Source organism: Theropithecus gelada, chromosome 15 (genome assembly GCF_003255815.1).
Source record: "Theropithecus gelada isolate Dixy chromosome 15, Tgel_1.0, whole genome shotgun sequence".
Classification (NCBI taxonomy): domain Eukaryota; kingdom Metazoa; phylum Chordata; class Mammalia; order Primates; family Cercopithecidae; genus Theropithecus; species Theropithecus gelada.
In genome coordinates, this window is record NC_037683.1 from 73,343,928 (window position 1) to 73,356,885 (window position 12,958).

General features: G+C 35.3%; 1 protein-coding gene across 1 annotated transcript in view; it reads left to right on the forward strand.

Moving 5' to 3' along the window:
• PTPRD (protein tyrosine phosphatase, receptor type D) overlaps window positions 1-12,958 on the forward strand; it is a 550,091-nt gene that overhangs the window by 454,323 nt on the left and 82,810 nt on the right. Inside the window, exon 27 of the mRNA XM_025359514.1 lies at window positions 5,397-5,520. Within this exon, the coding sequence (XP_025215299.1) occupies window positions 5,397-5,520 (124 nt within the window). The remainder of the gene's footprint in view (window positions 1-5,396; window positions 5,521-12,958) is intronic.

Here is a 12,958-nt window from a genome sequence, read left to right on the forward strand (position 1 = left end):
CTCAGAGCCAACCACACTAGGAACCAAATGAGCCTACTGAAGGGGAGATTTGTGAAAAGATAGTGTTTCTTTGGAAGTTAAGGTCATTGAAAGTTCAATTCCCTGTAAAAAGAATGGTTAGTCTGACCCATGGTTTGACTAGTGAAGTAACTGGTCTATTCCTTCTATATAATTAAATTTTTGTTAGTTGTTTTAAAAACACACAAAACCAGGATGAATCTTTTTTTGTGTGGTTTCTCTTTGATGAGTTTCTAAAGGGAATATTTTGAGGTTTTTCTTTTGGTGGGATGAGGGAAAGTGAAACACAGAGCAACTAGTATTGTGTGGTGTTTTGCATATTTGATTTATATTTTTCTTCTGGGTAAAAAGGTTGAATTTTGCAGAATGATTAAAGGACTTTGCTTTAAGATAATGACTTCAGCATTATTGAAAAAGGTTACTCCCATATCAGGATATAATTTTACTCGATGACTGTAATCTGATGTTCAAATTGATGATCACTCTCTTGTTTGGAGTTTAGAATTACAAATAGAGTTCAACAGTACTACACAGATTGTTCCCAGACTTCCGTGCATTGTGTTTCAAGAGAATAGTTGAAAGGCAAGTGTGAAACCTTCAAGGAATCTTCTCCAGCTTAAGTAGAGAGAAAGCATCTTATGGTGGATGGGCCCTCAGCCTCCAGGTCCAGAATGTGTGGACCCCGAGGCTGTCCTCTCTCCCTGCTACCTGTTTGACCCTGAGAAAGTTATTTGACTTCTCTATACCTCAGTTTCCTCATCTACGGAACTGTAATCATAATGGCAACTACTTCTAGGGTCTATGCGAAGATAAATGAGTTAGTAAGTACCAAGCACAAAGAAAACATAGTAAATGTTATCTAAGTATTAGTTGTAACTACTGGATATATTTATATTTTAATTCTGAATTTTTATCGAGAATACAATGTGAACCTCTAATCCGTCTGCTACATATAGCTTATTTTTTCAGTTACCTAGTTTGAGATAAAGTTCTAGTTGATTAAATACAAAAGATTAGAGCTTTCAAACCATCCAGTTAAAGACTAAATAAATGCAAAGTGTTTTATATTAGTAAGTATCTGCTTGAGACTTTCCCATTGTTCTTTAAATCACTCACAATAGGATTTTTTTTCTTCTATTGGGTCACTTTTTCTGAGTAAGCAAAGCCTTTGAGTTGAAGATCTGTTGTTAGCATTAGAAAGGTTTAGTCACAAGCTGAGGTCGGAAGGAGGAGTCAAGTGCTCAGTGTGCAGGCTGGGAGGCAATGTAAAATGGTTCGGCATCTTGGTAAAATTTTAGATGCTCTATAGGGTTCATCCAATATCTTTCTTTCAAGGGGCTTTTTGATTGGCTGGAGACACAAAAAGTATGATGAAGTAGCATTTCTGTCTGTGAATTCTGTGATAATTTATGAATTTCGTATCATGTATAAAAGCGTATTAATCAACTTTTAGTTGAATAAATCTGGCTTGCTTTATTTCTAACTTGCAAAATTCTCCACAATGGAGACTGAAGAAAGCCTGGCTAGGATTTCAGCTTGGGAAGGTAAAACTTCAAATTGAGTGCTGGGAAGGCAAGGGTATCCCACAGAAGATAATTTGGGTGGACAGAGCTAAGTAGACATAACTATGAGTCAAGCTCAGGAAAACCAGACACTAACAACAACAGACCCAGAAGAAGTAATTGAGTCCATTAAGAACAAAGGAGCTTATTTCAAATTGTTTTGAATAATTAATATTTGGGTAACCTCAGCTTAGCTTTATAGTAAAAAAGATGCATGGTCAGGGTGGACTGACCGAAAATAAAGGGTTGAAGTGAAAGTCAACTTTTACATTCCTCAGCGTCTACATTGCTTTTTCTCCATTTTGGCCATTTCACTCTTCCTTAAGAGGACAGCAGCAACAGAAGCCTGAGAACAGAGAGGCAAAGCAACTGTGTCTGTCACCAGCAATAAGGGTCTTACTCATTCATGATACCTTTGCCTTATTAAGATGGATAATTGAAATTTGATTTTCCTCAACCAGTTTTGTGTGTTTCTTGAAATACAAAAGATCTTAGTATATCTCACCAACTTTCAGTTGTTATTCTTCTTTACTGAGTTTACTGCTCTCAGCATTCTGACAGGCTCCAAAAATAATGACCTGTGTGGTGTTTTGTTAAGCGTTCAGTCAGACAGATAGATACAGATGGATGAGTGCTGTGTTGCACAAAGACAAGTCAGCATTATTTAATCAATGTTTGTTTGATCCGTGTAAAACGAGTATAAATGTAAGCTGCATCCCATCTGTTTTATCACCCATGTGAAGCCAACCTCATTTTTAAAACTTGATTTCTTATGTAATTGCCCCAGAATGACACAGGATGATAAGTTGGGAAGAAATATCATTTGGGCTGGTGAGATAAAGGATAGTGATGTGTAGGTGTGTTTCTTAAGTTGGGCTTCTTCCTTTTGCAGTGGCATTCTGGATAGTTAAATAGCATCATGGCTTAGTCATTACCGGCTGTTAATTGTCAGTTGAGCTTTGGAATCCCACAGACCAGGTTTGAGGGTAACTGTATGAATCTAACTGTGTGAGCTTAGCCAAATTACTTAAGTACCAGGTAGCACAGAGCCTGTCACAAAGAAGACCCTCAGTAAGAATAATTAAATTAATCTTTCTTTACTTCAATTTTATCACATGCCAAATGGAAAAAGCAATACCTACCTTACAACAGTTGTGAAAATCAAGCATAATTCTTCATGTAAAGCATAATGACCTAGCACGTATTATTATAATTATCCTGTTATTTGTTGGTCTTCAGCTCATGGGCCACACTTTAAACCTAAGCATATTATCTAACATATGTGGCACACAACGCATGTTTCTATTACTAATTTTTAAAGTCTTCAACGTAGGTATCAAATAAGTTCTTCAGAAGGCTGAAAACATGTCAAGAGTGGAAATGGATAGGAGTTAACAGTGTCTTTCAGTTAATAGATGCAATTTCATTGCTATAAGTAAATGCGTGCCATCTAATACATCTGTGAGTGATCTTAGTCTAAGTAAAACAAGGATATCAGAGGGAGTGATATCTTCTACCAAAAGCACTGTACATATATCAGTGAGCTTAGTCACTTCTTGGGATGTTTAAATCATGTGCAAGAAGCTTATGTATCCAATAATGTTCATCAGTGTAAAGTGGAATAGCAGTGGTAGTTATAATTCCATGATCACATACTTAATCACTAAGCCATATGATAATGAGTGTTAAGTATTATAATTTTGGTATACTGTACAATGAAGTTTCCATAATTTGTTCTCTAACTCCCATGTTATATATAGGAATTACTCTGTGATTTCTCTTTATGAACTTCTCAAAAACATTTATTCATCAGTTCTATTCGTTTGCCTAAATAACATCTGTAGAACCATTTACTGAGCCAGGTATAGTGTCGATGCAAAGATGACTAAAACTGCATAGGTAGGAATTTAGAATTTAGGCTGTAGGTCACACAGAGCCAGTGGAAGTTATTAAATAGGGAGCCAACCTGTCCAGAGCTATGCTTTAGAAAGACAACTTTGGCAGCAGTATGAAGAGTGGATTGGAATAAGAGATTAGAGAAGGGATTTCAATCAGACAACAGATACCAATGTTCTGGATGTAGGAAGTAGCAGTGAGATTGCAAATTTGAGAGATTTTTAAGGCAGGCCCTCACCACCTAGTGGAGCTGCTCTGTGTGGATGGACATGGTTCAAGGTTGACTTGAAGGCTTCCACCAGGGCATCTGAATGCTTCAGTATCTTCGGCTCATAGCAATGCTTGGGGAGAATTAATTTCTGCAAGGGAGATGAAAAATTTCCCTGGAAGAGCAAACTAGAAAGTCCCTTAATTACATTAGTTTTCAGGCTCTAAGGTATGGATAATTATTAATATTTTCCTGAATACTGCTCAGTGATTGACTATTTTATGTATAGATTAACACAGGCTAAGAAAGGAAAACAGTTTAATAATCCTTAGTAAATTCGAGGCTGAAATCTATACCGCTGAGAATTTTAGAATGCTTGGAGGCTGTTCAAGACTATTAACAGACTTGACTCTTTACACTTCTGGTTTTAATGTTGTGCTGAATTGCTGAATTCTGTGCCTTTTGACAGAAAGTTTGCACATCTTTAATATTTTGATAGCTGTTGGGGATATGTTTTACTCCCAAATTCTAGATATACACATAAAGGCATGAAAAATATCCAGCATCAAAAATAACTGCTAAAAATTCTGTTAACATAATATAGTATCTTTTTAAAAAAAAAATATTACCTGGGTATAAACCTGTTTTATCATTCTTGAAAACTTGATTTTTATCATTTAAAATCATGTTTGTGTAATTAATAAACTTGTGTTTCCATATACCAATGAAATTATAAATCTTAAATATTATCAGCATCCTAGGATGAAAGAAAAACTATTTTGATTTCTATAACATTTCAGGAAATAAATTCCCCTAGAGTTTTATGATCAAATCTGAATTTGGTCTTGAAATGATGATTCTACTTAAATATTTTTAAATTACGTACTTTATATCTGTTTGATATTTATTTTAGATTGTTGAATAATTTTGGTTGAAATGCACCATCAAAGAAATGGATAAAATCAGAAAAAAAAAAACTAATATTAAAATCAGGAATAAAAAGAAGCAAACTATAAACATAGTAACATATAATAATACATAGAAAAGATATAATGATGAATAGAAAAACAATTTATCTGCAGTGGGTTATATGTTATTAATCTAAGATGAGTATTAACTTTAACTGACCTCCCTTCTTTACTGTTCGTGCTAGCTATTTGAATTGTACAATTTGCCTTGGTCGTAGTGTGTTACAGAGAAACAGACAAAACGTTAAGGTGCCATTAAGTTGTAAACATTACGTAAAGAATGAACAGTAAAGCCTGTGTCCATTGAAGCCAGTGAAAGACCAGTCAACTTAAAGACTCAGCTTAGGTCCAGATAGGAAAGAATAGGGAAGAATAATCAATATAAAATAAAGTTTACAGAACCGGAAGGAATATTGAACCAAGATAACTGGTAAACTACAGCAGCAGAGAGGGAAATGGAAAAGTGAAAAATAAGAACCTGCCTTTCCAATATTAACAGAACATCTATATTGATTTCATTTTTCATTTGAATCAATGTTGGTGACTATCACTGTTTCTGCAATGATTAATCATTTTTTTGTTATGCTGGTTATATTAGTGTTCAGCTTCACAGTTAGGATCATCTTGATGAAGTATGGCTTTAGAATTTTCCTGTTAAATCATGTTTATTGCTAGTGATAAATGCCTATAATCTGGTGGTTTTCAGTATTGATTTTATGTATATGTGTTGTTTTTCTTTTAAAGTCAATTGACCCTGGCCAGCAGTTCACATGGGAACATTCAAACTTGGAAGTAAACAAACCAAAGAATAGATATGCGAATGTAATCGCATACGATCATTCCCGGGTTCTCCTATCAGCTATAGAAGGTAAGGAAATGCAGACATCACTGATACTTTTATTTTCATGGATATGAGTATGTGCATGAGAATATTGTTTTAGTGAGGTTATTAACCATCTATGAAAGTAATTAAGATGGCTGTGCCTGGTGGCTCATGCCTGAAATCCCAGCACTTTGGGAGGCTGAGGCGGGTGGATCGCCTGAAGTCAGGAGTTCGAGACCAGCCTGGCCAACATGGTGAAACCCCGTCTCTACTAAAAATACATAAACTAACCGGGCATAATGGCGGGTGCCTGTCATCCCAGCTACTCAGGACGCTGAGGCAGAAGAATTGCTTGAACCCAGGAGGCGGGGGTTGCAGTGAGCCAAGGTCATGTCACTTTACTCCAGCCCCAGCCTGGGCAACAGAGCAAGACTGTCTCAAAAAAAAAAAAAAAAAAAAAAAAAAAAGGAAAAAAGAAAGTAATTAAGATTCAAACATAGCTTTTTCCCACTTTTTCTTTCTCACACAAATAAATTATACATAGGCACACAATATCCCTGATACCATATGACAGAAGTGCATCTCTCATTACCTTCTTGCCTTTACCCTAAAGATTGATAATGTAGTTGATGTTTTATATGGGAAGCAAATTGAGGTTGCCCACTTTACTGATGGTTTTTGGTTGTTATGCATGAACAGGTGATTGTCAGAGAGGCCCATAAAGTAGTTATTTTAAAAGGGCAGAGGGAATTGTTTGTTTGTAAATAAATCTGGATATCCGATGGGGACTGTCTACAAGTTCAGAGTTGATAATGTGGTGATTAATATAAATTAAGTACGTTGGAAATGTCTAATTTCTCTAATTTGTGGACTGCTTGGTAATCTGTCTCTTAGAATTTCAGTAAGGAGTACTTTCCAGAGGGAACGGTTGTTCCTAAAAGGTGAGGGTTACTCCTCAAATCTATCCAGCTTCATTAAGGATTCATGAGGGATCATTTTTCCAGTGATAAATCCCTTTTGTGTGGCATATTAAAACAACTAGAAGTTCATCTTCAACACATAGTATTTTCATTAGTTATTGTGGCTACAGTAGCACATTGGATTGGAAAGTCCTTAGAAAATAGTTTAAGAGGCCACTTAAATCTTTCCCTCTAACAGTCAACCTGGATCACCCTTGGTACATGCCATGTTCACCCTCGTTAGTGCCCAGAAGAGTTTTATGGCCTCTTCATACTTGAAGGTTCACTGTTTACTTTCTTGAAGATATTGTAGAAAACAAATAAATTATACTAGCTTCAGACCCAGTTATTTTAAGGACTTTACAGTTGAAAGATGTTCATCTGTAGTTGTTCGAGTACCTTTCCCTTTTTTCTGCTTCCGAAATCTCTGATGACCACCGCTTTATTTTTTAACTCTGACCACATCTCCTACCTGCTTCCTCTATGTCCAAAATTTATATGAAAGTGAAACTGCTTGAAAGCCTTCTCAGGAAGCACCATATGCTATTCAGACATTTGTTTCCAGTTTTTTGGGAAGAAAAACTATCTTTCAACATTTGAACAATCCTATACCTGTGGCCCTCCTTACCTCAACATGGCATTGTTTTGCATAGATATATTTTGTAGAATTCTCATAATAAATTTACTTTGGATGGTGGAAAATACTATAATCCCTTTTTTAGGCACCCAAAAATACTAGGTGTGCAAGAGTTAGCTTTTTTCCACACTGAAAACAATGATTTAAATTTATTAAAATTTTACCAATACTAGATCAGGCATAGTATTGTCAAGTGGGTAATTGCTTCTTTTCAAATTCTGTTTAAAAACTGTAATTAATATATATGAATGATTACCTTACATTTATCTCTATGTTTTCCATTTTAAAATGTGAAAAAATATAGAGTTTTTGTGGGGGGTCTCAAGTCTCTTAAATCATCTCCATAATAAATTAAAAAACTAAACCAAGTCACAAATAGCAGAGAGAAATCCTTTTTCCATTAGCAAAAGCAAGGTAAATTATTGAAATAAAATAAAGGAATGTAAGTTGAGAATCTGTTTGGCATGATCTTGCCTGGAGAACTTGCCAGTCTGCCTTTGCTGTATTGTAGCATTGTTTCCACTAAGAATTAGGTCATTCAGTCACTACCACTTCCCTGTACTTTTACTCACTTTGTCATTATTTTTCTTAACCTGTTATTTTCCACATCTTAACAGTAAAGTTTGTTGAGGGATAAAAAATATACCTCCTTGTATCTTTATTCTGATGGTTGGAAACTAAGCACATTTCATTCCTATGCTGGTTTTATATTATAAAAGCAAAGGCACTTGAGTCACACGAAAACCTGCCTTTTTATAGCCTGTGTTCACAAATACATCCTAAATCTAGAGCTGACCTAAAAACCAAACGTCTTTCAATGTTAAGTGTTATGCAAAAGGTTAGAAGCATTTAATTGAAGTTTATGAACTATAGAGAGCTTTCATCTAAATTACAACCGTGAACAGCATTTTATCTTAAACTAAGTGCTAACGAGCAGGTATTCATGAGGGCAGTCAATCATCCTGTATCTTAAACACAGAAGAGAAAATACTGGCAACTGGAACGACAGAAGCACTAATTGAGGCTTCTCCTCTAAAGATGGCTTTGATAATACAGGGCCAGCTTTTAGTATATTGAAATATTAAGTGATTTCATGCACAATTTATAAAACTTAATGTGCTTGTTTTGCGTTCCAACCAATGTTACTAACTTAAGTGACTTTGGTTGAGAGTTTTAATTTGGGTGTTTTTGTTCTATTCTCAGTGGTGCTACTTACTCCTTACATTATTTTGCAAAGTGATCTGACAGACATTAGAACAACAAAAACTGGAAGTGGCCACAGTGATTGATGTTGTCTTTATATTTGTTTAATAGAGCAAGTGTATACCCTACTTCCACTGAGAGAATAACGGGGTAAAATTAAAAGAATCAGGAATTGTGTGTGGGCACTAATGTGCTTACTGAACTTTTTGAAAATAGTGGTTCTTGGTGACATCTTTCCAAATCACAGTCATTTTATTTAGGCTAGGAAAAACACAGAATAAATACAAAGGAGTCCTAATTACAAAATGGTTTCAATTGTTTAATTATAGGGTAAGCAGTATGGAAACAGAATTGAATTTTTGACAAATCCAATTACCATTGGCATCCCCTCTATGTTTAAGCAGTTCTTAAGAGAAAATAGTAATTCCTGAAGAAGAAGGCAATAGGATTTATTTTAATGAGTTAAGATAAATATTTTCTACAAAAAACTAGCTAGTATGATGGTGTGTTCCTATGGTCCCAGCTGCTCAGGAGGCTGAGGTAGGAGGGTTGCTTGAGCCTGGGAGGTAGAAGCTGCAGTGAGCTGAGATCATCCCACTGCACTCCAGCTTGGATGACAGAACCAGACCCCATCTGGGGAAAAAAAAAAAAAAAGTAAATATTTTCAAATAAAGACCAAATGGAAGCTAATACTTGGATATGCATAAGCAGAATGTATAATATATGCTTAAACTTGTAGAGTCCAAAGTTGTTCACAGGGTGAACTATATATATATATAGTCTTTGTTGTTGTCTTTGTTGTTGAATTGAAATATATATATATGTGTGTGTGTGTATATATATATGTGTGTGTGTGTATATATATATATGTGTGTGTGTATATATATATATATATATATTTTTTTTTTTGAGACAGAACCTTGCTCTGTTGCCCAGGCTGAAGTGCAGTGGCGCGATCTGGGTTCACTGCAAGCTCCGCCTCCCGGGTTCACGCCATTCTCCTGCCTCAGCCTCCCAAGTAGCTGGGACTACAGGCGCCCACCACTGCGCCTGGCTAATTTTTTGTGTTTTTAGTAGAGATGGGGTTTCACCGTGGTCTCGATCTCCTGACATCATGATCCTCCCGCCTCAGCCTCCCAAAGTGCTGGGATTACAGGTGTGAGCCACCGCATCTGGCCCCAGAAAGTATATTTTTATTAGGAAAAGAAAATGGACAAACCACAAGATGTAGAACAAGGAAATCTGAGGTTGGGTCACTAACCACCTAGGTAACCCTGACTTCTTTGAATATCAGTTTTCTCAGCGGTAATCTCTTTCATTTCTGACTTCTAAGAGTTATCTCTATGTAGTTTCCTTATCAGTTGTTTTATTTGCTGTACACAAGAGTCTAATGAAGCAGCAGTATAAGCATTTTGCTAGATATATAGGTATTCACATTTATAGATGAGAAAACTGAAGCTCAGACAGGATTGGCCCAGAGTCACACAGTATATAAATAATATAACTCACTAGAATCCAGCTCTTCTGATTCCTGGTCTGGGGCTTCCACTTGCCCACATCACTCATAATACTTTCCTACTGATGCAGGATGTGACAGTGTCTTAAGTTACTTAGCATGGGTGAAAAAGCTTAATCTTATCTTTTTGCCTAAAAATCTATTTTATCTTTTGGCGTTAGCGTTACGGATAACACAAATATTAGGTTTTAGAACTTCATTTCCTATTTCCTATCTCATTTCCTATTTTATGACATGACTAACCTGAGACGGGGACACAATATGGGAATCATCAAATGCATCATTCAAATGGATCAGAGTCATAAGATTGCAGAACAAATGTTAAGTACATGTAATCCTAACGATAATACAGGTGATCTGCTTACCTCAAATATTGTTTTATGTATCTTTAATTTCTTATTAACCAAGGAGTATCAATTAGTGGCAGGTTATTATAATGCCTTGTAATTAGCAAAAATTAATTATTGCAGTCCTGTATAAAAAAGAGGTTGTTGTTCTAAAGTATAATTAATCTTCACTGCTGCAAGACTATGTTTCCATTAGTAGGGTTATAATTAGCATTTTGTTTTAAAAGCCATATTGACATGGATTTTTAGAAAAGTGTTAGCCAAGTCTAAATATAAAGCAAAATTAAAATACTGCTTTTCAATTCAGCAACAAAGACAAGACATTATAATAGATATGATTATCTGGTTATCGATTACATGTCAAGCACCATGTTATGGAGGCCCAACCCCAAAAGCTAGTTGTCATGATCTGAATTTACGGATGAGGAAATGGAAGCATTTAAAAAGTCAGCAAACTTAAGTGTGATCAATAGATAATAAGTGATAAATTCAAAATACTAATATATGTCAGTCTCAAGGCAGCTGTTCTTCCCATTAGTCCATGCAGGCCCAGAGCGGCTTTTGAAATCATTATAACCCTGCCTATGTACATCAAACCTAATTCAAAACTGATGCCTTTTTGGCTGGGAAGATTGTGTAAGAATTTTGAAATACACATTTTGAAACACATGATAGAAATCTTAGAACTAGAGGTCTTCAGTTGTGTTCATAGACTCCAGTCAAGATGAATTTTTCCAAAGAATGACATAGAAATGATTTTCAGGTGTGTTTTTTTGTTTTTGTTTGTTTAATCTCACTTTTTAAGGTATATTGGGAAGAATTCTGAATAAAGAGACAGAAAACTGAAAACTAAATTTCGGTTTAAACAGCAATGTGACCTTAAGCTTTTCAGTTAATGCAGTTAACATTAACTCTTTGGGGAAGCTGGATCCTTTTGACAATTTCATGAACATTTTAAACCCCACTTGAAAACATAGAGCACTTACATACCTTATTTGTATGCTAATTTCAGAAAGTTCATGGATATACAATCTCTTTGCAAGTCCATTCTCCAGTTTAGGAAGAACCTATGACTTAGTGTCTTTCGTTGTTTTCTTATAAAACAAGGATGTGTAAGACCATTTCTGCCATCTCCAAAATTCTGAACATTGATTCTAAATCCTGAGATCAAAAGATAATATAAGTAGGCAAAAAAATCTTAGACAATATAAGATTATCTTCTTCAAGAAAGAAAAAAAGCTAGTGGGCTTATTCTAAATAGGATTATTGCCTACTATGTGACTTTCGCCATAACAGATTTAAATGGTTTTATCCATGAGAAGGTTAGAAGTGATGAAGAATAAACCTAGTATGTAATATGCATTCTTTAACACTAGTGCTTATTAATCTGATTTTTTTTAAAAAAGCTTAGTAAAATAGGGATCCATGTCTTAGTCCATTTGTGCTGCTATAACAAAATACCACAGACTGGGTAATTTATAAACGATAGAAATTTATTCCTCATAGTTCTAGGGTCTGGGAAGTCTAAGATCAAGGTGTCAGCAGGCTCGCTTTCTGGTGAGGGCCCGGTCTGTCTGCTTCCGAGATGGTGCCCTGTTTTGCTGCATCCCCTGAGGGAAAGAATGCTGTGTCCTTACATTGCCAAAAAGATAGAAAAAGGGCAAACTTAATCTTTCAAGCTTTTTTATAAGGATCCTAATCCCACCCATGAGGGCTCTGCCCTGACAACTTAAGCATTTCCTAAGTCCCCATCTCTCAGTACTATCACATTGGTGATTAAGTTTAACATATGGATTTATGGGAACACATTCTGATCAGAGCAGTGCATTAATTTTTTCTTATAGAAAGGGTCATATATTTAAAGTTTCAAAACATAAATATATTTATTCACTTCATCTCTTTAATAAGTACCTTCTTAGGAGGGCCTATATGCTGCTCAAGAACCTCTTTCCTAATAACGCATCCTAAGGTCTGCTTGCTTCTGCAGAGCTTGCTTGGACAAGTTGCTGAGCCTTGGTTTCCTCATCTTTATAATGAGATTATTAATAGTACCTACTTCCTACAATTACTAGGAGGATTAAATAAACTAACATATGTAAAGCACCTGGAAGAGTGCCTGGCACCAAGAAAATGTATAATAAATATTGGGAATTGTTAAGATTATCTTTAGTGTTATGCATTTTATTACTACTACAGATAGGCCCTTTTAACTGCAGATGAAATTTCTTTGGTGTGTGATCTATGGAAAAATTAATAATATCCAAATGAGAAAACTGCATATATTTGAAGTTTTCTGTGATGCAAAAGAAAACACTGGTGCTTGATAAATGGAAACCAGATCCATAATAGCATTATAAATTTCAACAGGGGCAAGAATCTATTCTTTTAAATGGAAATTCAAATATATATCATCTGCTGTTTGATTTGCAAAACAGGAACAATTCAAAAAAATCCAAGCATAAATAATATAGATGATGTTACAATAACTTGATTATTTGTGAGATGGGCAATTTTACCTTTGAGATGAGAAAGCTGCTAACATGGAATCATAGCTCATAAGATAAATCCAGTGAAAAATAAATAAATAAAGACAAGAAACTACTGCTATTCCTTCTGTAATGTTATCCACCATTTGCCACCACACTAGTGCTCTGTATTTCAGTTGTGCCTTAGCCTCTTCTGCAGAGTGTTCTGTGGATAAGTCTATAGCAATTCATTTAAAACAGCAGTCAGCACATGTTAGCATATTCTCCAATGTCACATTGTACCCATGCTGTAAAATATCTTTTTCTTTTATTTTTTTGGGCAGGGGGCCTATCTG